We start from the raw sequence: 25,805 nt of genomic DNA on the forward strand, positions 1-25,805 counted from the left end.
ATATATATATATATATATATATATATATACATATATATTTTTTGAGATTCCATTCCCACATGTTTTTCATGAAAAAAAATGTTTCATTCTGACTTGTACAAATTGAAATTGATGCTATACCATGGTGCACCACCATCTCATGTCACCTCCCATCCATATTGATGATATTTTCTACCCCCACGAATGCTTCATATTCCAATGTTCATACTTGCAGATTACTGTTTCCTCCACACCTCTCTCCTCTTTTCCTGTTTATTTAACCTCTTCCTTATTGTATGCAACTGTTACACCACCCTACGTCACCTTGTTCTTCCATGAACCTTGAATTTTAATAAACCCTTTGAACCCTAGCGGGCGGTAAACCGGCTGCTATTCAAACCTCCATATACCCAAGTGGCTGGTTTATCAGCCGCTCATAAAACCTCTATGAATCTGAGTGGCTGGTCAGTAATCGGCCACCACATGCTCTTGTTTATCACGAGCAACTTCCTGAGCAAATAGCGGCTCCATTATATTGCACTTGATCTTCGGTCTGCATCGCCTTAACAGCTCAGGAAGTGCGAGGGAGGCTTTTGCTGTGCACACAATTTTTGTGGTTTTCCTATCACCCCCGGTCCCGTCCTGGCATGCATGCAGTGAGAGTCTCTTTCGAAAGAAAAAAAAGTGTGAGTGCGAAGGAGGCTTTTGCTGTGTACATGCTTTGTTACACATGCCAGTCGGCCCATCCTTGTGAGCATGCCGTGCTGTGAGAGTCTCCTTTGAGGTGTGAGTGTGAAGGAGGTTTTTCACATGCACAAGGTTTGTTACACACACCACTTGGCCCATACTTGTGTTCACGCCAAAGTGCATGATCTGCAGAAGTCGTAGCATGAGATTCAGAAAGTTTTTGAAGGTTTCTTGCAAAAAATCGTTCCAAAATGAGTCGAAATTTGATGTCAGTTGATGAGGTGTTGAGCTCAGATGAGGAAGGTATTGATGACGGTGATTATTATGGTAATGACAGTGATGTTGAGTCAGAGAATGACTTTTTAAACAGGGAAAGTGAAACTGACAGTACTGACAACAATGCTGGGGGGGTTCCCAGAGGTGTTTGTGGGGGGCGTGGCCGAGGTCGAGGGGTTTTGTGGTTGCAGAGGATGTGGAGGGGATAGACCAAGGCCCGACTCTCACCCAGGATGGACAAAAGCCACCGTAGGTTTCAATGAATGCTAGTTTACACCTAATGAGCAAACAGGGCCTAAACATTTACCAAATGTAAAGGCCCAGTCACACCTTGACGTTTTAGCCAGCTTCTGCCGATTTTTGGAAAATTAGTGTAAAACGCTGGTACACGTCGAATACGTTATGGGTAAGTTTTGATAACATTGAGAGCACGCTGAAAAACACTGCCATACGTCGTAGTACGCTGGCTTTAAACGTTGAACTTTTGGGTTTTCCTCGAATTTTTTCATGCTTGAAATTTTACGACGTATGCCAGCGTATGACTCACACGTTCCGCTACACTGGGCATAAGTTGTAGGCACGTTATGCAATCGTTGACACACGTTGAAACACGTTACTTGTAAATTACTCATAAGTCGAAACACGTCGAGGTAATGTTTAGCGTACCCGAAACTTATTTCTAAAGGCCCGGTCACACCTAGACGTTTTAGCCAGCGATGGCAACGTGTTAAAATTTATGTAAAACGCTGGCTTACGTTGAACTTTTGATGTTTTTTTTTAAAGATTCGGACGTATTCATAGCGACTTGGTCTTATGTATAACGCATTGGTAACTACACAGAACGTTTCGTTGTGTTATAGATAACTTATACCAACGAATGCTGAACCTGTTGTCGGCCTACACAACCGATGCCCAACGATAGTCTAACTCAGGCATAGCGCGTTGCACGCATCGCCGACGATGTCGTGGCGTAGCCTATTAAAAGGCTGACGCACAACGATTCAAATCATAACTGCCGTAGAAATGGAAGGGTCAAAATCGCGGTCACACCTTGGCGATCTTGCCAGCATATGCCGACGTAACAAAAAGTGTGTCTAAAACGTTGGGGCACGTCGAATACGGTATGGGTAAGTTTGGTATGCGCGAGTAGAACGCTAAATACGCTATCATAAGTCGTAGTAAGTAGAGTACGTCAAGAAATTTTGAACATGTTCAAAATTTTACGACGTACTCGGCGTATGACACACGTTCCGCATGCGATGGGGATAAGTTTTACACACGATATGCGGACGCTTACACACGTCCACAAAGGCTACTTATAAGCTACTCATAAGTCGAAACACGTCGCGGTAATGTCTTTTTTATGCGAAACTTATTTCTAACTTATGTTTGACGTGCTTTGAAACAATTCTTTACGTAGCCCCAACACACATCGACGTATGTAGACGTATTCCAATGACGTCTTCCGGTCGACAAAAAAAAAATAAATGAACGTGTTTCTAGGTTACAACTGCCATATAAAGACGTGTTCCCAGCGGTTTTGGGAATTGGTATATAAAAATGGTGTTCATAAAAGGGGAACCCAACAGTGTTTTCAAGTCCTTTTTGAGTCGATGTCCATGTCAGCAGTAACAGTATCAGTATCAGTATTACTATTAGTATTAGTATTAGTAGTAGTTTGTTCATGTTGGCAGTAGTAGGTGGGTGTGAGGGGGAGGGTGTGGGTTATGATGGATCGTCCTTGCGTCCGCGTGTCCACGGGTAGGTTCATAGGCTGCCACTCAACGATTTAAATGGCTGCATCTCCACTATTGAAAGTAGATGCTTGCGCTCAACAATTGGATTTTTTTACACTCAACGACTTTTAAACGGTACCACTCAGCTAGTTTCATTGTTTACAATGAACGATTTAAATTGCTGTCACTCGCCTTTGTTTTTTTTTTTTTGTTTTGTTTTTTTGACGCTGGGGTTTGGAAATTTGAAACGTTTCTTCTGAACGTGTTAAAACGCTCAAACTCGACTATTTTAAATAGACGCTGCCGATGGACAATTGGAATCATAGCCAAGCTAGACATCGAAGTGTGAACATCCTCGTCATGCCGAAGAAAAGTTTGAAGAATGCTGCAAATAAGTGTCCTGGCCGTGGCCGTGGACGCTGATGCAAGGACGATCCATTATACCGACGTCTTTCAGCCTATGAGTAACTTTAAAGTAACGTCTGTCGACGTGTGGCAACGATCGCGTAACGTGCCAACAACACGTTAATCATAGGGAGGAAATAAGTTTCGGGTACTCTAAACATTACCTCGGCGTGTCTCAACTTATGATTAACTTACAAGTAGCATGTGTTGACGTCTGTCAACGATCGCAGACCGTGCCTACAACTTGTGGCCAGCGTAGCGGAACGTGTGAGTCATACGCCGGCATACGTCGTGAAATTTCAAGCATGAAAAAATTTGAGGACAACCGAAAAGTACAACGTTTAAAGCCAACGTACAACGACGTATGGCAACGTACTATGACGTATGCCAGCGTGCTCTCAATGTTATCAAAACTTACCCATAACGTATTCAACGTGTGCCAGCGTTTTAGAAAAAAAATTCAAAAATCGGCATACGTTGGCTAAAACGTCAAGGTGTGACCGGGCCTTAACCGATGAGTAACGTTTTGTAAGCACGCTACACGAACGTTGTTCACACTTTGCAACACGTTACTTGAAAGTAATACTACTACTACCAACATCGACATCAGTAAATTCTCTCGAACTACTACTCCTACAACTACTACCTACATCGACATCACTAAATTCTCTCGAACTACTACTACTGATTCTACTACTACTACTACTACGACTACTACTACTACTACTACTACTAACATCGACATCACTAAATTCTCTCGAACTACTACTACTACTAATACCATCGACATCACTAAATTCTCTCGAACTACTACTACTACTACTACTGCTACTGCCACTGCTTCTGACATTGACATCTACTCAACATGGAGTCTGGAACACTGATGGGTTCCTCTTGTGAAGCCCATTTGTATATACCAATTCCCCTAAGCGCTGCCAATACGCCATTATACGGTAGCTGTAAGTTAGAAACACGTTCAGTAAGTTCTGTGGTCGTCCAAAAGACGTCAATCAAATTCGTCTACATACGCCAATGTGCGTTTGAGATACGTTACACATAGGTTCAAAGCACGCAACTCATAGGTTCAAAGCACGCTACTAATATGTTCAAAGCACGTTACTCGTAGGCTAAAAATTAAGTTTCGGGTATGCTAAACATTACCTCGACGTGTTTCGACTTATGAGTAACTTACAAGTAACGTGTGGCCGACGTGTGTTAACGATTGCGGAGCGTGCCGAGAACTTATGCCAGCATATGCGGAACTTGTGAGCAATACGTCGAGTACGTCGTAAAATTTTCAGCATGCTTGAAATTTCACGACGTACGAGACGTACCACGTAATATGCCAGCGTACTTCATTGTTTTTCATCGTGCTCCTAACGTATACACAACTTACCCATACCGTATTCGACGTGTCCCAGCGTTTTAGACACATTTTTCATAGGTCGGCATACGCTGGCTAAATCGTCAAGGTGTGACTGCGATGTTGACACTTCCAATTTTCAGGCGGTTATGGTTTAAATCTGCGTGCGGCAGGTTTTTAACAGAGAATGCCACGAGTTCGTCGGCGATACGTGCATCGCGCTATGACTAAGTTAAACTATCGTTGGGCATAGGTTGTGAATGCCGACAACAGGCTAAGCATTCGTTGGTATAAGTTATCTTTAACACAACGAAACGTTCTGTGCCCATTACTAATACGTTATTCATACGACCAACACGTTATGAATAAGACCAAAACTTAAAAAAGAAAACCTCAAAACTTCAGCGTACGCCAACGCTTTATGTGCATTTTTATACGTTGCCATTCCTGGCTAAAACGTCAAGGTGTGACTGGGCCTTAATGAATGTGGAAAGTACTCCACTTGTCAATTTGGGGTTGTTCTGGGATGATGTTCTTTGGGATTTGCTTCTCACGGAGACAAATCGCCAAGCTGAACGTGTGATTGTAGCCAAACCAAACAATTATGCAGCAAAATCTTTCCAATGAAAGCCTCTTACTTTGGCAGAGTTGAAGGCGTTTTTGGGGCTCTGAGTCACTCTGGAAATGTTGAGATATAAAGACCGGTACGAGTTGTACTGGCGGTCTAAGGACGCTACACTTACATGCCTGGTTTTCCAAAGGTCATGACAAGAAACCGGTTCTTTGCAATCTGGTCTCTCCTACATTGTGTAAATGAGGATGATACCCAGCTGGACAAGACTGATAAAATATACAAGACCCACCCAGTGTTCAATTATTTGATTGAGAAGTTCAAGCATTACTTTGTTCCAGATTGTGAACTTTCACATGATGAGGGAATGATCCCCACTAAAAACAAACTGCTGTTCAAACAGCACATAAAAGGCAAGCCAATCCGTTGGGAGGAATCGAGACATTTCTAGTATGTGATAGTGAAAATGGGTATATTGAGAAACGGTGTCAGGAACTTGTTGGAGATGATCAATCCACTGGAGCAGCATTTGGTAATCGACGCTCAGCAGAATTTCATGACGAGCGACGACTGAAACGGGATGCTCACCATGGTGTAGAAAAAGCTCCACATTCAACTACCAACATTCATTGTGTCGTGTGTGGAGAGAAGTACCTTATGGCTAAGCATAGGAACCCTCGGGCAAAGGATAAGGACTTGCCAAAACGTTGCAAGACAACACACTGGTGCATGCAGCACTGTGAAGAATTCTTGTGTATCGGAAAGTCGGGCAATAACTGCTGGTTTGACTGGAACCACAAAGTAGAGTAATGGTGATAAACTCAAAAAAGAAGGTAAGACGGTCTTTGATTGGAAATATCATATACTTGTAATTGTAGGGCAAGAAAATAATTTTTACAGACAGAAACCGAAATTAACCAAATTTCAACTTTTCAGTTATTTTTTATCCAGGGAGCCAAGTGTGGGGGAACCAAAAATCCAAGGAGCTCAGGGTTCAAAAGGTTATAAAAGAAAAACATTAAATAAGAACACCTCCTCTGAGTCTGGGAGGTCGGTGGTTTGAATCTCGGCCAAGTCATATCAAAGGCTTTTAACACGATGCATGCTGCTTCGTTGCTTGTTGCTTAGCATTTAAAAGGAAAGAGCATGGACATTGGTTGGCATCCATGTGAAGGAGGAAATTACCTTGAGATTTCATACAAAGGAGTGTTTCTCCTGATAGGACTCTACTGTATCTGACCATTTGAATGAGCTATAAGCAAGCCTGGTGATGTTTTCTTCAGCTAAACTTCATGAGACGCCCTTATTCAGTTGAAAGAATTGACCAGACATGCATCTGATTTGCATAACTGTGAATATCATCGACATACACAATAAATAAAAAGAGAACTCATTACTCAGTTTCATATCATGATGATATTCCAGCTGGAGGAAGGAGTTGACGGAATTGTAACGAGAAATGACAATCAACTGTCATGGAGTGGCCACCTGTATTAAGAGTCGAAGACCGAATTATGCACAAAATCAACTGTGGGGAAAGTCTGAAGCAGAAGACGACAGGCACTATCGATCTGACTATGAATGAGATGGGAAGAGAACCATGTGATGGAAAGTTAGAAGACACAAACATTGCAATTTTGACATAAAATCTCCATGATGTGAAGAACAAAATTGGGCAGTCATTTGAATGTCAGGCAGCTACCAATACAGATCACCAAGCCTTGCTTTCAATGAAATACCAGGGAAAGAGCACTGTTACTCACAAATGACTTTTATCAATGTACCTAATGTGTGGTGTTATATGGACGATGCGATCATTCGTTCATTTGTATGCAGTACAAGGCAGCGTGGAAGTGTCATTGCTGAGGACATGGTTGTGCCACTGATGCAATGCCCTCTCTATCAAGGTTAACGCAGGATTTTGGAATTTAGAATTTGTTCAGGGTGGCAGTGATAGCGAGTCTACTCTTCACAAAGGACACTGTGGGATATTTAATGTCCACCAACTAATGCTGGGAGACAGGATTCCCATGCAATGTCCATCTGAGGGACAGCACACAGATTGATGAATCACCCTGCATGTGAAACACTGGGATGATAGTTTATAGTTGGGTCAGTATTCAAACTAAGTGTGCGTACCTCTAGGTCTAGGCCATCCTGGCAGTCCTGATGGTGCAATGAATGGGTATCCTAAAAGTGTCTCAGAATGTGGTCACAGATTGTGTGGAAGGACAATCGCAGAAACACATTGCTCATCGTTGATGCCAAGGTCTCATTGTTGATGCCAAGGTTTTGCCGTACCAATTACGTGCTTCATAATTATGAACATGAAATTTGTTAATATTTTTGGGGGGATTTGCAAGTGATGGATGGAGGAGAATCCTATTCAAAACTTAAATATATAAATATAAAAACCTTGGAGCAAATGTCCCATTAATGGTCGAATAAGCTGTTATTATGGCACAAAAAGGTTGTACAAGATATTAAATAGCTTCATACACAAAGCTTGCTATGCGTTGTTTATTAAAAAAAAAACATCCTGCCATATAAATACAAATGGGATAGTGTAATAAGAAAACGTTTTTTCATTATATCTCTGGCCTACGCATGAGTTTTGTTGCCCCATGTTTAGCATGTATAGGACCTCAAACCCATCATGACAAGCGTAGTCAGCCATGTTTTTAGCCAGGAATCTTTTCAAAAACTTTCAAAACACAAGATTTCTTTACCTGGGATTTATGAGCACATTCTGGCAACAAAGTTTTGGATAATTTGTAATTTCTTAGACAAAAACAGCCCATGGGGCACTGATGGTTATTTCCCCAACAGGCAGAGTGAAAATGAGGGATTAGGGGGAAGGGTCTATGCCCCCTCCCCTTTCTGAAGCAGTACGGCCATGGGGAGCACAACTTAAGTTAACAGCATGGTCCTTATGTTTCATGAAAAGTTTGGTCTGCATCTGGCCATCAGTTTCTGAAAATATTTTTTAAATAAATCACCTGAATTTAAGGCAACCACCCTCCTTTTCAGCCTCTTGTAGAGGGTGGATATGGATGGGGAGCACAACCTCATGAGACCTTACTGTTCTGATGCATCATCCCAAATTTGGTTGATATCAGTCATGTAGTTTGTGGGGAAAACGTTTGAGTGAATATGAGGGATTGGGGGGGGGAGGGGGTAGGCTGTGGCCTCTGTTCTGGGGGAGATCCGGTCATGAGAATCACAACTTAATGTTAGGCATGGTCCCGATGCCTCATGGTGAGTTTGGTCTGGATCAGTTTGGCAGTTTCTGAGAAGAAGATTTTTGAATAAAATACCTATATTTGGGGCAAAACCCTCCTTTAACCCTGTTTATAGGTGGCACATCCAGATAGGGAGCCCAAGCCCATGAGCCCTTGCTGTCCTGATGCATAGTACCAAATTTGGGACATATCAGTTGGGTAGTTTGTGAGGAGAAGTTTTAGTCAAATGTTAACGGCGTACGTACGGACGACCGGACACCGGGACCAACTGTATGAGCTTATTTCAGAGAATAACCTAAAAGTATATGATTGCAGATAAATATTCTCGATTTGCTTTGTATAAATTAGTGAGATGTTTGTTTGATGGAAGAAAAGGTATTGTTGTAGCACAAAGTGAAAGAAACAGCAAAATGTTGAACAATCAATGTGACAATGGTGTATGCGCCACAGGGACAGAGAAGAGCATAGCACAGTGGGGTAGGATAAAATATCAAAATTCTCCAGAACAACATCGGGTGACAGGGACAAGAGGCTGCAACACAAAGGGACAAGCAGTGTGGGATGAAGCAGAATTGTGTGCATGTAAATAATGTTGTGCGATGTGGAGCAATATGCTCACCTTTGACTGTGCTGTGCCATCTCCAGGGCACGCCGCGCTGTGACTGGAGAGCCACCCTCACTGGAGCTCAACATTTCCATAGACTTCTGCTCCGGTCGCCATTTTCCATGCCGATGCAGCAGAGGGGAGTCGACCCTTTTCCTGGGAGGATCTGGGAAGAGTAAGAAAATGAAAATGAAGCATGAAAGGATAATGCTTCAGCAAAAAGATGGAAAAACACGAAGAATTGAGAAAGAGATAGATGATAGAGATAGAGATAGAGACAAGCTGGTAGGCGACGAGGGATTCGCCAGGATCGAAGCGCTGGATACTATGATTTTCATTCTGACTGATCCACCGACGAAGATTCATTGCCAAGACGTATTGGTTCACATACAGTTGTTCCTCTGCCTGGCAAGATTTTTCCTATTGCATATTTTGCCAACTGGCACTCCTCATAAAAAATGACGGTAAATGGACACCCTATTTTTGAAGGACTACCATTTGAAAAATAATCGGTTTGCTGGTTTGTGCTGCGGAGCCTCGCGTTGCAGGCAGGCAGACACACACACACACACACACACACACACACACACACACACACACACACACACACACACACACACACACACACACACACACACACACACACACACACACACACACACACACACACACACGGAAAACCCGATAAACTTCTCTCAATGCTCTTGTTTGACCACACCTCCTGAGCCACACAATATTTTTCATAAGCCACGCCTACTTTCCATCAGCCACTCCCACTTTCCTACGCCACTCCCACTTTCCTACACCACTCCCACTTTTCATCAAACACGTCCACTTTCCTTAAGCTCCGCCCACTTTCCTAAGCCCCTCATAAAAAATGACGGTAAATAGACACCCGATTTTTGAAGGACTACCATTTGAAAAATAATACCTCAATCAAAAATCGGCTCAAGTAAAATTTTCTCAATATCTTGAAGTGTTTAATTCCGAAGTCTCATTTCTCTACATTCAAAACTGAAGGACAAGTATTGAAAATACTGTACGCGGTTTTTCGGCCGCTGCACAGCAACGGGTGGTTGCTCGGAAACGAAATTGAAATGCACACATTCCTAGCACATATTGCACATGTTGGCAAAGTTTCATCGAAATCGGTTCGCTGGTTCGTGCTGTGGAGCCTCGCTTTGCAGACACACACACACACACACACACACACACACACACACACACACACACACACACACACACACACACACACACACACACACACACACACACGGAAAACCCGACAATAAGGGATATCTAGCATATATAGCGAACCCAATAGAGATAGAGAGCGAGAGAGATAGAGATAGAGATAGAGATAGAGATAGAGATAGAGATAGAGATAGAGATAGAGATAGAGATAGAGATAGAGATAGAGATAGAGATAGAGATAGAGATAGAGATAGAGATAGAGATAGAGATAGAGATAGAGATAGAGATAGAGATAGAGATAGAGATAGAGATAGAGAGAGAGAGAGAGAGAGAGAGAGAGAGAGAGAGAGAGAGAGAGAGAGAGAGAGAGAGAGAGAGAGAGAGAGATGCTGACATAGCACAAGTAAGGGCAAAAATTCCCTGTGACTTTCTGCTTTAAAGTAAGAGATTACACATAAATAAACATAGGTAGGTATCATCACGGGCCAATTCCAAAACCACCAGTCTTGGTGAGGATGATGTGTTGACACGGAAGTGTAAAAATTCAAGTCGAGCAACACCATTTTTGATTTCAACAAGACAAAACTGGTCGATGCAAGACAAATGTAATTAGCCAGCCTGACAGCGATACAATTCCGAGGCAACACGACAACTAGGGAAGCAAAACTCGCTGACGAAGAGATAGAAGCAAAAAGTAGAAGGTAGAAACAGGAAGAGGAGGTTGATAGAGGAAAGAAAGTTTTGGAAGAAATAAGGAAAAGAAGAAAAGACCACAAAATCAAACAAGTTCCCAGAATCATTGAATATAATTACTGCCCGTGAGTGGATTTAACAAAATGCAGCACTGAATATTAACGAATAAGGGTCAACAGGGTAGCTCAGGTAACACAGTCACTGTGATTTATTTGTGGGAAAAGAGTGTGGCAAAAGCTAAAGATATTTTGCCTGTGTTCAATTCTCGGCTCAACTATAAACTGTCACCCTGGTGTTTCCCAAGCAGGGCATTGCACCATCCTGTGGATGTGACGTGAAGCTTGGTCCCATATTCCAGAAGTGGTTGCTGGTACACGTTCAAGATCACGCATTGTCTTTTTCAAAGAGGACATGATTGTCATGGCCAATTTCAGGGTTGGCAGGTTAACCCAGAGACATGTCGAGCCTGTGTTCGAATCACTTCCCAGTTAGAAACTGTCATCCTGATGTTTCACAAGGCAGGGTAAGGCATCAATGCATGTGCAATCTCTTGGATGGAGGTTAAACTGGACGTTCCATCTGCCAGCATTAGTTGGTGGATGTTAAAAATCCCACGGTGGCCTCTGTGAAGAGTCGGGGAGCTATTGTCAGTACCCTAAACAAAATTCCAAATTCCTGCACTAAACTATAGAGGTAATGCATCGGCAGTACCGTCGTACCCCTGAAACATATGCTAATACCCAGCCACATGCAGCATATAAATGATGACGAATATGGCCAAATTCCAAATTGTTGCTCTAAAATGCAAGGACACCTCTGCATTAGCAGCACACCCTTAGTAATGATGCAGTCAGTTCGCCAAATTTGTCACCCGATCCTGGTGGAACATTCATTTGCTCAATAACTATATGAGTTTAAATAGGGGAAACCCTTGTTCAAAATCGATCACAAACCAGCGAAGAGATCTGTAGAGGTTAATAACATAGGGAGATTGTTGAGTAAATTGTTTGGCTTAAAATGCATACGTCTTCGGGGAACCAGAAAATTAACTGTCTGGGTCCATTGGATAACGTACCAACATCATTTCTTGGTGGCAGGTTCTCATCTTCATGGCTTGGATACCGCTCTTTCCTGTCCAGTAGAAGGAAGTAGATCATCTTCTCTTGCGTCTGTCTGTTTCATTGATTGGAATAAAACGACAACGAAAGTTGTGATTGAGCGGAGTAACGACAAGAACAAATGGCTTTAGTTAGGAGGGTTGAAGAGAAAAACTAAAAGAGAAGGAATAATTGGACCTTTATTTTACATTTTGGTGGGATTATAACAAGTCTATAAGTTACAAGACCAGGAAAAAGTCTAATATTAGTTCTAAAATCAACATCCTAACACATTTCAGTACAAAGCACATCCAGCCTGTATATGTTTGTTTTTCACGACAACCTGCAAGTCCAAAGTGGCTGCGTGAACCTGACTGTCCCAAACTCATATTGAGTTTGCCTGTCAAAAAGCCTTTGTATTTGGCCTCTTTGAAACACCCTGCATATCACTTTGCAGATGACTCTGCAATGTGCTGCAAAGTCTCTCAAACCAACTATTGCAGGTCGGCTGCAGCTGCATCCTTTTCTGCAGAATTGGGAAAAAAATCTTCCTTGGACGAACAATATGCTCTGACCTTTCCTGGGCCAATCATATGTACAAGTTGGCCTCCATGGCACTTTGGAATCCTTTGAAGAGCTGTCATTCTTTGGTCTCTCTCAGCTCTCAGCACTGTACAAAGCCTTCATATGCAGTGTCATCGAGTATGCATGTTCCCTTATGGGCTGGCTCTGCCAGATCTTACCTTGTGCCACTGAAATCGGTGCAATCCAAGGCTCCAAGGCTAATGGGAGTTAACCAACAGGAGGTTCAGGTCTAAGGCTTGCTCCTCTCTTACTATGCACAGTTTGGCGGCCTAGAAGTTTTCTATCAACTCATTTATGGTCCTCTCCTCTCCCCCCACCTGCCTTTTCGATGATTTGTTCCTCATTTCTGACTAGTCCACACTCACTCAGCTCGCAACTCAAACCTTCCTACCCTCTACAAGTCCAGGCCAACTGCTCACCTCCCCTCTCCCCACATCTTCTTTTGACTCTTAAAACATCGAGTATCTCATACTTCTCTCCACTCTTAAAATTGTCAGCAGTTATCCCATATTTCTAGTCACTCTCTTTTTTTAAATTCTCACTGACTCTACTCACCTGAGCATCTGCACTTTCCAAAAATTTAGTCTGTTTGTCAGCTTTTTCTGTCTGCTGAAAAGTTCCTTGTCTCCTCAACCCACTCAGTACCGTGATCCTGTCTATTGGCGTACGCCCCTATTTATGCTGCGGATATGTGTTCATTTCTTCCCCATTTCTTGATCCTCCCTTGTCTGTCAGCTATATTGCTGTGCCAGTGTCACTCCTCTCATTCACCTCTTCCATGAGCCTCGATCTTTGTACAAAAGGAAAAATAAGTGTCACATGACGTGACACGTACAACTTATGTTTTCTTAATACGGTTCAGGTCGAGAGGGATTAAAAAAAAAAAAACTTGCCAAATTATTTTTACAATCAAGATAAATAAATGGTGCTACCTTATCACAATACAAAGCAGCACATGAAGAGTTCTTTGCAATTGGCAAGAGTGATTTTTTTTTCAGGCTTGCCCAATTTAACTTCATTCCTTCCCCACTATCCCGTGTATCATCCCACTCTCCCATATCGAATATCCTACACTCACTTTACTCCCACAAAATGTTTTCTCACTCAATATAAACCCTCTTCACTCTCTTTCCCTTCTTTCATGACTACTCATCTTTTCCTCACCATCCTACTCCTGATGAATGACACTTTTTTCCAAGAAATGCACTGCATGAGGTTCTGAGGTCATGAAGGCGTTTGCAGAAGGGGATTTGGAGGTAGGAACCAAACGAAAGAAAACCACATACTAATTATTAAAACGTTGTTTTATATTGATTTACAAGGTTACTTGAAACTACTCTAGGAATAATTGCAAAGGCCAAAGCAGCTTTGCAAAGGCGGCACAGCAATGATTACATCAGATATATCAAGTGTGGAAAAGTATCTGCACAATTTCCTTGCAGGAACCATTTAAAACAGAGGTAGTGTAGGTGTGTAGCCGTGTAATCTGCAGATATATAATCTGGATTTCATTCCCTACCTGATCATAATCTGTCATCCTGCCACATTGCACGTAGGGCGTGACACCACTGAATGTGCTTTCGTTCGGACAGGTGTTATGTCAGGTCTGCCAGCACATTTTGGCAGATGTCAAAGGTGTCTTTTACAAGAGTAAGTCATTGTGTACCAGTACCCTGTCAGAATTCCAAATAACAGCCCTAACCTTTCACCTACAACTTTGTCAGGGTTACTGAGGTCATGTGCAGTATTAAGTATGAGATGCATTAGGTCCCCAGAGCTCCCAATGTCCACACTACACAAACGTACAGTGCAACAGCATGTTTGGAGTGATGGAATTGTTAATGCAAGAGTCATGGCTTCTCTAAGGATCTACAGGTACAGCTGCAGCTAATCATTGGAAGTAACTGCCACAGTCAGCTGTGCTTCCTTACCGTTCAGTGGAAATCTAGGCGTGTATATTGAAAACACAATGTTGTGGTTGTACGTGTATAGTGGGGCTTTAATTTAAGGATTTAAGGGATTTAAGGAAGGCTTTAATTTAAGGAAGCACAGCTAATATTGAGCTATTCTTGATGGGATGGGATCTGACTACTAATTATAATCCTGGTGGTCCACAGGCAGGGTGTTCATAACCGAGTGCATCATCATTTTGGAGGGTGTATAAAGCCAATTGTCTCATCTGCTAGTAATTACTTGTTAAAGTTAAAAGATCGCATTGTTCATTATGAAAAAGGTAAATAAATGTGTACCAGACATACACTGGAAAAAATCCTGAGTTAACTTGGATCATTGACATGCCTTCAACCTCCCACTGGGGCATGGCTGTGCCCCCGATAAGGATTCAACTCACAAAATATGTTCGGAACTCAATCACAGTTAGATAAGCATTCACAAAATAAGTAAATAATAAATGACCTTTCTGTTTGCAAAGATTGGTAACATCACCTTTAATATCATGCTTATTCATTTTTGTCCCACGATATAAATAATGCACCTTTTTACTTTATTTATGAATGATTACACATTTGAGTTTTTGAGAAGAGGCTTTCCTTAATTTAAGATTACGTGTTAGTATTCCTCGAGCACTGTGCAGCTGTAAATAAAAATCGAGATCTTGAAAGGATTGCCACGTATGATAATGTGAACATTATTCGATTTGGTTGAAATAAGCATAAGATTCGGTCACCGAGTGATTTGGAAAATGGCTTCAAGCGAGAAGCCCCTTTCAATGTCTGAAATCAGCCATACCTCCCTACTCTTAATGCCTCCCTGTATAATTGTAACATGATGTTGTGGCCGGTCTTTGAGCAGGCATCAGTGGAGAATAATAACAGAAATAACGTGACGAGTCATTTTGGGCTGAGACAAATGAGGCACTTGAGGAGAGCGGGTGGCTGTGACAGGTGACAAATTAATAGCAATGGCGGAATGTGCACAAGTAAAAGCTTGACAAGATGCTGTTGGCAGCACACAGTATGATGGCTTCAGCACAGTCCTGGCTTTTTGTGGGAAAGCATGCAGGTGACACGGTTTACCTTTTTTTGAGTCTGAACTTTTGTCAAACTGGATTGTTTTATGTATACCAGTGGGCCCGTTGGTCCATTGAACCAAATTTTTATTGGTTTTCACGGCCTTGTAGCATACCTGCCTCTGCCTGCCGTACTGCTTTGAGCATTAGCTTACCTTTTCAGTAAGCCCAGATGAGTTTGGACCAGGGCGGGGATTATACGTTTGATATTATTATTATTGCCAAATGATACTACCATTATTATTATTGTTAATATTGTTAGTATGTATTAATTAATATATGGTTTGTTACAATGTTAGCACTGTTTTTGTTGTTGATTTTGTAATTAGAATGCCATGCTGCAGAAGGACCGATTAAGCTGCTCTCCACACATTTAAAACATGGGAATTATTCCGGCTTTCTCATTGTTAATTAACATAATCAACTTGGAAGACCATGACGATCATTGTGATGCATCACATTCCACATAAGAAAGCTCCATGAGAACTCCACAAAAAAACCATCACACACACACCTCATCAATTTATAGTAGATTATGTACATTCCATCTAAGAAAGCCAGTTGTTGCTTTAATTGTGGCTGTCCTAAGATGTTAGGGTCTTGAGTTTGAGCTCCCATCCCATTAAATAACACCAAGTGGGTTGACTCAGCCTGTCATCCTTCTGAGGGCATAATGAGTCCCACCTTACTAGATTTAGAGGGGCACTGCATTAGTGGCACAGCAGTGCTTCCAACAGTGATGCAACCAGCAGCTACATACTGCATACAAAATAATATTCTGTTGAAGAACTAACATTTTTCTGAAAGAACAATAGCCACTGCCAAATCAACTTCCTGGGCCTAGAATACTCTTGATGGTTCACCATTGCCTTCACAGTGGAAGACCAAGGCAGGGATTTTGAATTTCCCCCAGAGTACCAGTAAACAATGACCTCTTTTTGAAAGTCGACTTTTGATCTTGAACGTCCAAAAAAAATAAAAAAATAAGTGGTTGCAAGCATCACAGTCAGCTTAATTATATAGTAGATTTATAGTATAGTACTCTCTGAAAGGACGGCACAACCAAAGACATGAAACATTGGCAGGAAAGCAACCACAAGAGTTTACTCTTAATCCTATTCAAATGAGGATCACGATCATACTAGATAACTCAATGGAAAGTACATCACCTCTGAGCTATCCTGTTAGTCCACATCAGATGCATAACCATCTAAAATCTTTGATAAAACTAAATCAAACAATCAATTGATTAAAACAAATTTCATGAACGTAGCATCAAAGTAACTGTAGTGGACCATTGGTTGAAATGTAACATGGGTTAGCTTCACAGAAACATCTTTTACTGTGTGTGGTTTCCTTAATCCTCAATTGAAGACAATTTATACATTGCGTCAGTCAATTTCTCCAGAAAATGACTTTGTACTGTTGGGAATCAAGGCTATGGGTAATAAAGATATGTGAGAGAAACTTTTTGCTGCAATTTAATGGCCAAGTGAGATTGATACAATGGAATCTCTCCATTTCAATTATACCCATTACTTTGATATTCCAGCAACTTGAAGAGGAGAATCCAGAAATTTGAACAGAATAATGCGCTGCAGAGAATAATGGCATAAATTCGAATTGCGCTGCTTCATCTTATTTGGAACTATATATTATATTGTATGACATACACCACAACATTAAAACCCATGTCTATTTGCTTATGCTACTTCATTCTACATTCAAATGGGTGAGAAATCAATTCAAAGTTTCCAGTAACTAATAATGATTGAAGAATAACATACAAACATGAAACTTAGCACAAGAAAATGAAAAAAGACATTAGGTAGTTTACCTGAAAAATAATTAATTACAAAAATTTATACCGATTAATCCAATGCAGATGGAGATCAAGCAGTTTTGGAGAATGGTAATGAGTTGACATCACCAAGGGTCAGAGACACTGTGATGGAGGTTAAAACGTACATGGTTCCCATCACAAATAAACGAAAATTCAAAAATATAGTAATTCTCTGTATGTGGATATGTTTGCACTTAAAAGAATCAAAATAGGCTTGGCTGACCTCCAAATTTTGCCTTTGTGCTCAGGGTACCCAGGGTCAGTCGTGGACAAAAAATACCACCAACCCCCTCGAGGGTCAGCAGACGACTTGCGATTTTCACCTGTGCATGTGGCACAGTCTACATGGCTTACAGCCCCCTGCTGGTTGAATGGGGGTATTTCTAGCCAAGGCACAAAATAAATTTGCTCGACCAGAATACTCCCCATCCCAGACCCCCCTCCCCCACCCCAAGTTGTTCCCTCATGGAGCAGGCCTTTATAGTGGCCTAGATTTGTCAAATCAGTGTCTTCAGTTTCAACACATCACACTATTGTCAAGTAGAACTTATGGAATCTGCTTAATCGGTGAATTAATCACATTTTTAGAGCAGATTCCATATGGCTACTGACTACAATAACCTGTGTTGAAAATGCAGAAACCAATTCATCGAATCTTTATCATTGGACAGGTAGTGGGTGTAGTTCAGTCCTCTATCATGGCTATGCTCCATATAACAAGTCATTTGAGCCTGGCTGTCACCTAAACAATGATTGCCTGTTATGATGACTTCAGCACAGCAGCTCTGATCTTTAAGTCCAAGCCCTATCCTGAACCCTAACATACAGAAATTGCATAGCATACCAAAATACACATCATCATCAACTGCAATATTTCCACCTTAAAGCAAGAAGTATAAGCCACAGTATTTGGGTTTTCTTTTTTCCAAACAGAGAGAGGAAAGAAGAGCAAAATATGACATGGTTGATAAAAGATCAGCCCATCATCTCTTGGGTACGAAAATATCTGCCAATCATTGCTTGGATGCATGATGCTCAACCACTAATAGGTTTACCCCTTAGAGATATAAATCAATCGCTATCCTCTTTAACAGCTTGATCTCAATTTCCATCAATTTCTCGGCATCATTTTTTGCAGGTAAACAAATCTTGTTTTTTTTTTTACCTCTGCCACCGAAGGTGCATGGAGGTTATGTTTTCACCACTGTCTGTCAGTCAATCTGTCTGAACAGGATATCTCAAAAAGTTATGGACGGATTCAGACGAAAATTGGTGGAAATGTGTGTGTGTGACAAGGATGAATTGATTCGATTTTGGTGAGGATCTGGATCCAGATACCAGAATTTTTAAAGCGATTCTTCACCATTGAGAAATCGAACAAAAAATGATATGAAACTTGGATTCTGCGAAGCAATATAGCACGAAATCTCAAAAAGTTGTGGACGGATTCGGACGAAACTTGGTGGATGAGGTGGATAGGTGACAGGAGTAAGCAGATTTGATTTTGTTTTAGGTCCGGATGCAGATCCGTCCTATCAATGGAATACAAAACATAAACTGTTCAGCCTGGTGGAGATATACGCTCTACCGAGTGCTGTTTGAGTTAAATTATTGTGTTAAATTTCATGTTTGCATTTCCATCATTTAATTGAGTTCCTAGAAACTTGTATTGGAGCCTAATGTACTTAAAGAAGCAAAAATGTATAAACACGGACTATAAATGGTGTACACTATATAACAAAAGTGATAACCCCAACTTAAACCAAAATAAGGAAGAATGAAAAATAAATTCCTGCTCCATGTATTTCAATTTTTTTCAAATTCAAAAGGTGTCTGAAAAGTATCTCTGGGTGTCAACTGTACAAAGTAAGATCATATCATGTTGTTTTGAGTGGAGATTGTGAAAAGGAGACGTGAAGGTTAGACTTAACACAATATCATTAGAGTTGTAAAGTGAAGTGATACGGTTTGCTTCAGGTTTGATATGAAGTGCTCACTCTTCTGACAGCAGTTCCTGGATGAGTCTTCCCTTGTCTTGGAAGCATCCCAATGAGTGCATAGACTCAAGGACATCGGGATCAATGTCCTCCACACCTGGAATAGGCTGCAGAGAAACCTTTCGTGGTTCTGGTTGCTCTGGTTCAGGTTCACTTCTTGCCCCTCTGGGGAAGTGTAAATAGAAAAGAAAATGAGAAAATGAAAAAGCATATGAGGAGAAGAAACAGAGACATCACCATTAACAAGATGTGGTGTTGGACACTGAAAATGCTTAATCCACTTGTGTTGGATACATCAGGCAAAATTAATTCTGGATTTCATGTCATCATTGGGTCATTCATGTATGATACATTAGTTCATTGACCTTGAGGTCAACACTAATTGCCTTCAGGGATTCTGTTCAAAGGCATAATCTCTTGGTTCTATTCCTGGCATTGCCATGTTGTATTTTTATGCATATACAACAGCAATTTTTCCCATTTGCAACACATGCACCACATTTAATTAAGAAGTTAAAACAACAAGTTGGGAAATCAAATTGAATATTACTGACATCCCAGGAATCCTTGAAGAAAAGGAAACAATAAACAAAGAAATAATTCAGGTTGGCCTGTTTGTTGTTCAAATCTAAGCACTTTGTTCATGCTGCTGGGATCTCACAATCAAATCCCATATTGCTGTGTTTTATTCACTGTCTATCAATGTCCTTATAATTCATGTAAAAATATACTTTGACTTTCCTGAATGTCCTTGACCTGCATGTGATATAGCCTTTAAATATAGGAAAATATAAAGCCTTTTATACAAGGAAAAAAGAAATAAATATCATCATAGTTTTAGTAATTTTGTTGTAAGGAGTTGAAGGGCGAGCCCATATTAATTGCAACAAAAATGGCTGCCAGTCAACCAGTCGGCCATCTTTGATAAAATCACAAAATAAAGTGAGGTGCATGTGTATGCCATCAATTACTGTGCTTGTGCGAAGTTTGAACAAAATTGGACCATGCATGTCTGAGAAATGGTTGGGGACACATTTAAGTAACAAAATGACCGCCAGTCGGTCATCTTGGATCTGATCTCGAAAAAAATGACATACATATGTAAGCCATCATTCAGTATCTGTGTACCAAGTTTAACAAGATTGGTAAATGCTTGTCCAATAAATGGTTGAGGATGTGTACAAAATTGAGTGTTTTGAGGATGTGTACAAAATACAACTAAAATGGCTGCTTGTTGGTTATCTTTGATTGCATCACGAAAGAAAAAGATGTGCATTTGTACACCATTGGCATCAGATGGTGTTTTTGTACACCATTTGTACATCATTGGCATTGGTCTTTTTGCCAAGTATGAATAAAATCAGTCCATATATGTCTGAGATGTGGTTGCGGACGCACGCATGCACGCACGTACAGACACGAAAATCGAGACCAAATCCATTTGCCCCCCGTTTCGGACGAAGTCCAATGGGGGCAATTAATACATGAGCATTAAATATAAATAGACAATGTAAAAATTAAGAAACATGGATATGTAAATTAATCAGTCAAATGAAACCGCATTGATTGCTGTCAACAAAGCATTGATAGGGAAAGGAATGTTATTAAAAACAACAAGAAAGGAATTGCATGCTTTATGCCTTATGGTATATATATACATATATATATAAATATATATATATATCTATACACATACATACATACATACATACAGGAAAAAAGAAATTGCAAATATTAATCGGCAATTATGACTTTTACATGAATCACAAAGGCACATAAGGCAAACTAACACAGCATATAGACTTTGAAAACCAACACAGCATATTATGTACTTTAGCTCTCAGCATCATGAGACATAGGTTCAGATGGGAATAATGAACATACAGAATATTTTGGAAAGAAAATAAATGCCTGTCGAGTGTTGCAAAAAAAACAACAAAAAAAACACACACATACACACCTTGAGACAATTATTTAACACAAGCAACTAATAACATCTAATGAGGAAGTTGTGCACCCCAACTGATGATTCCTCTCCTCATTAACCCTCCCTGACATCTCCCCATATATTTGCACCTTGTCGTCCCTTTCTCTGTTCTCCATCCTCATATTTGTTCATCCCTTGTTGTGTCCACATGTGTCTCACTGACCCACTGTCAGTGTTACCTTCCCTGTCACCTCAGTCTTCATTGAGGTAAACCATTCCATATACAAAACCAGTTTTACAGTGGTTAAAGAAGGAAACTTCCTGTTGACAGTGGGACAGTATAAAGAATAATATTGGGAACATAAATTATGTTAATAGAGAGCAGTGGATAAAAAAAGGTTTATCGGGAAGATCAACATTCAAACATCAACGCCCCACCGACGAGTATCACTACTGAGCCCGCAAGGTGAGAGCGTATAGCATAATGCAGAATAGCGTATTTTAATGGAGTATGGCACATGGAAGTACTCGTATATGAGAGTACAACATATTGCAAGTCAATGCAGGACAGTGCAGCATGCTACCCATAGTGCAGCATGCTACACGTAGTGCAGCATGATATAGCAGCGTGACTCAGTGGTATTGGATTGTTCAGATGAAGTGGCGTTGTGGCTCGATCATCTTCTCTGAGTCTGTGAGGTCAGCGATTCGATTCAAGCCTTGCCCGAGTCTTGCCAAAGACTTAAAAAAAAGAAGGCTAGTTATTTAGAGGAGCATGGACAAATCCCGTGGGAGGGGGATGTCTCCCTAAAAATGGCCTACTGATTGAAAAGAGGAAAGCCCAATCACAAGATGGCACTGCCTTCCAGTGTGTTCTGGGAAGTAACATACCCCAAGGTAAATGGTGTGTTTGTCTGATGCCAAGTGTGAGGTGATGTGTTGTCTGCTGTCTCTATCTGTAGATGACTGTGTGACTTGTGTGGTGTGTAACAGCTCTTCCATATGAGCCTTGGAAACTGCATAAGCAGCAGTGTACACATTGTGCAGCATAACAGTCTCAGAATAGTATAACATATAGTACAGCATGGTGGCCGTTAGTGCAGGATGGCGTGCCATATTACAACATAAGGTAGTGCAACATATAGCATAAGTTCATGCAGATTGGACGAGTGCTAGTTCATAGGGGTGAATGTTTTGTTGGTCTGACCTGTTTATTTAAAAGAACAATAACATTTTGGTTAAACAATCCACTCACAAATATAGATGCAAAAAAGATCCCTTGGTAATTTCTGAGGAGGCAGCTAAGTCTTCATCGTTATTGGAGGTCCCTAATATGCTGTGAAATTATTCAGTTATGTTTTTGGATGCAGCCTATGGCTGCTTGACTGTATCATTTTCTGTGGGTGCAGCTGTGCTGCTGATGCAATGTCCCTGTTAACAGAACGTTTGTACTCATTTTGCTGACCTCAGAAGGATGATAGGTCGAGTCAACCTTACCTTGTGTTAATACAATGGCCCGATAGGGCGTTGAACTCAACATCCGAGGATCTTCGGCCAGCCTGCCACTTTAACTGATAAGCCAACACCAGGCCTTATGCTGCTGAAATGTTGAAGGTCCTCGACATACTGCGACTGAAATTTTTTGACAAATTTTAATTTTAAGAGGAAAGTGAAAACTTTGTTAATGATGGGATTGATTAATTCACTACTTTTGAAATTTGTGTTTATATTCCCATGAAATAATTTCCTGTGAAGTTACCCTGACAAATTTATCATCTCGGTGAATGGTTGAAAAATTCATGGAAACAAGTCAGAAAAGCAGTGTTAACAGTCTAAGAAGACAGTCTTTTGGTGTATGAGTACATTTGTGATCTGGACAAAAGATATGGACACTGGAAAAAAAAAACATCTTACCAGTCACTTTTGATAACATAATATTTTAAATGAAAGTGAGGAGAATAGGAGATAGTTGTGTCTCAGCTTCATAAAAAAAAACATAGGGGCAATACCCCTGGGTGCTCATCTGGTAGTGGATGGATAAGATATCCAGGGAACCACTGGTAGGCATGGATGATCCACAAAATATGTAACGGAGAAGAAAGTCAATGCCTATGGATTTTTTGATGCCATGAACAAACTTTGGTACATCACGGGTGATAAAGGTTGTTGTCAAGTTTCATCGAAATTGTGAGTGTGGTTTCAGAAAAGAAAGCAAATACATATTTTGGGGGGAAACCCCCACGTAGAATCCCTTCGACCCCAATTTTTTTAATGTTGTGCACAAACTTTAGTACATCACGGGTGATGAAGGCCGTGGTCAAGTTTCATCGGAATTGTGTGTGTAGTTTCTGAGAAGAAAGCAAATACCTCTTTTGTGGGGCAACCGCCCCGTACACCCCCTTAGACCTGGAATTTTTTGATGGCATGAACAATCTTTGGTACATCATGGGTGTTGAAGGTTGTCATCAAGTTTCATCGAAATTGTATGTGTAGTTTCAGAGAAGAAAGGAAATACATATTTTGGGGGTCAACGCCTCTTACACTCCCTTCGAGCCCGATTTTCCTAATGTCATGATCAAACCTTGGTACACCATGGGTGATGAAGGTTGTAATCAAGTTTCCTTAGAATTGTGTGCATCTTTTCTGAGAAGAAAGCAAATATCTATTTGGGGGGCAGCCACCTCACCCCCTGTAAACTCCCTCTGTATAACCCCTTAGACCCCAATTTTTTTAAGCTGTGGACAAACTTTGGTACATCATGGGTTATATAGGTTGTCGTCAAGTTTCATCATAAGTGCATGTATAGTTTCTGAGAAGAAAGCAAATACCTATTTTGGGGGGCAACCCCTGTAGAGCACCTTCGGGCCCAATATTTTTAATGCCATGAACAGACTTTGGTACATACAAGGTGTTGAACGTTGTGGTAAAGTTTCATCGAAATTGCATGTTTAGTTTCAGAGAAGAAGTTGAAAGTATTTGTGGATGGACGGATGGACTGACGGGCCATCAAATAAGCTCCCCGGAGCTACGTCCCAGGTAAGCTAACAAGGCAGGCCAGAAATATCCCAACTTAAGGTCCCCTTCCTGGTCCACCCCCCACCTCCTTCTCCCTCCCCCCCCAACCAAAACACACACACACACACACACACACACACACACACATACACACACACACACACACACACACACACACACACACACACACGCGCGCACACGCACACACGCACACACACGCGCGCACACGCGCACACACGCACACACACACACACACACACACACACCAAAAAACAAAAAATTAGAAATGAAACGGTCTCATCCATGTCTTCCAAATAATGAGACAAATTCCCAAATTCAACTTGTTGGTGTCATTTTATTTAGGAAGATCTGATACTACAAAGATTTCTCATTTTAACAAAGAAAACTGACAGGATTACTCAAAAGGATGTAATCTCATCTGTCTGACCCCTGACCTCAAATGTTGATTGGAGTACCTCACTGGCATTTCTATGCCCAAATCGACCTGGTGGTGTCCATCTTCTCTCCATTCGAGGTTAGAGGAGGAATTTGGAAGTTGACCATTGCACAGACACACAATGCCTGCCCATTCCTTCCCCAAAATGGCCTGCTCTTTTGAAAACATACTGTGGGAGTTTTAACAGATGTGGCAGATGGAACACCTGGCTAAACATCCCTGCACAGCACGGCATACTCATTGATCGGAACAGCTTGCCTGTGAAGCATTACGATGACATTTTATAGTTGGGTCGAGAATATAAACCACACCAGACAACTCAAATGTAAATAGACTCTCTCTGAGCGATCCGGTCAGGCCTCTACAAAGGAAGATAAAATGAAATAGTAGTTTTCATGAAGGCTTGATGGCTGATCCAGCTTTTTGAATCTATAGCTTCGTGTCAAGAAAATCAATTGCACTTCCTGTTTGGACATTCTAACAGTCAAATAGCAATATTATGACTATGGGGTTCTATGTTAGGGATAAATTGTATTCCAAAGAGAGTAATTTATTCGTTAAATTTCAGAATATATTGCCAAGTCAATTGCTACCTGTGAATAACAATGTATATCGATGTGGCTCACACATTGCCTTGCCCTTATGTTATAAATATCTTCAAATGTTCTGGTATTTATACATTATTCTTTCATGGCCAAAATGTAGTACCTACAGGCCACACGTTTTGGATGTAGGTACTTCAGAATCTGGGCAAGGTTTAAAGCTACCACACGTTGGCCTTGACGTCCATTTTGAGGCCACCAAAGATCGCTATAAAGTTTATTTTGGGATGTGGGGTTACAGGACAAAGGTAACGACCATAAGGCTAATATCTCCACAGCTTTTCAATGTCCAACAAGTCCCGAAACCACCGCTGGGAAAAGCTCACCAAGCCGGGCACCCCCTCACGTGCTTTCATAAAACCAAATTACATTTTACTCATTAAAAATATTAAGAGAGTTGCGATTATGGTTTTCATGTGTAATGTCTGTTAATAACAATGAGGAAGTTGGCCATCTCTCGAGCCCACAAAATAACTTGTAACCATGATAAACAAATGTTCCACA

The 25,805-nt window shown here is 41.0% G+C and overlaps 1 protein-coding gene across 1 annotated transcript in view; it reads right to left on the reverse strand.

Moving 5' to 3' along the window:
• The window catches only part of LOC147032765 (serine/threonine-protein kinase BRSK2-like), a 242,804-nt gene that overhangs the window by 74,441 nt on the left and 142,558 nt on the right, over nucleotides 1-25,805 (reverse strand). The window contains exons 8-10 of the mRNA XM_085850890.1: nucleotides 19,301-19,465; nucleotides 11,826-11,923; nucleotides 8,879-9,029 (exon numbers count right to left, since the gene is read on the reverse strand). Of these exons, the coding sequence (XP_085707016.1) occupies nucleotides 8,879-9,029; nucleotides 11,826-11,923; nucleotides 19,301-19,465 (414 nt within the window). The remainder of the gene's footprint in view (nucleotides 1-8,878; nucleotides 9,030-11,825; nucleotides 11,924-19,300; nucleotides 19,466-25,805) is intronic.

The sequence above is a fragment of the Eptatretus burgeri genome, chromosome 2, assembly GCF_056783735.1.
Source record: "Eptatretus burgeri isolate ZD-2024b chromosome 2, Ebu_testis_v1, whole genome shotgun sequence".
In the NCBI taxonomy this organism is placed as follows: Eukaryota; Metazoa; Chordata; class Myxini; order Myxiniformes; family Myxinidae; genus Eptatretus; species Eptatretus burgeri.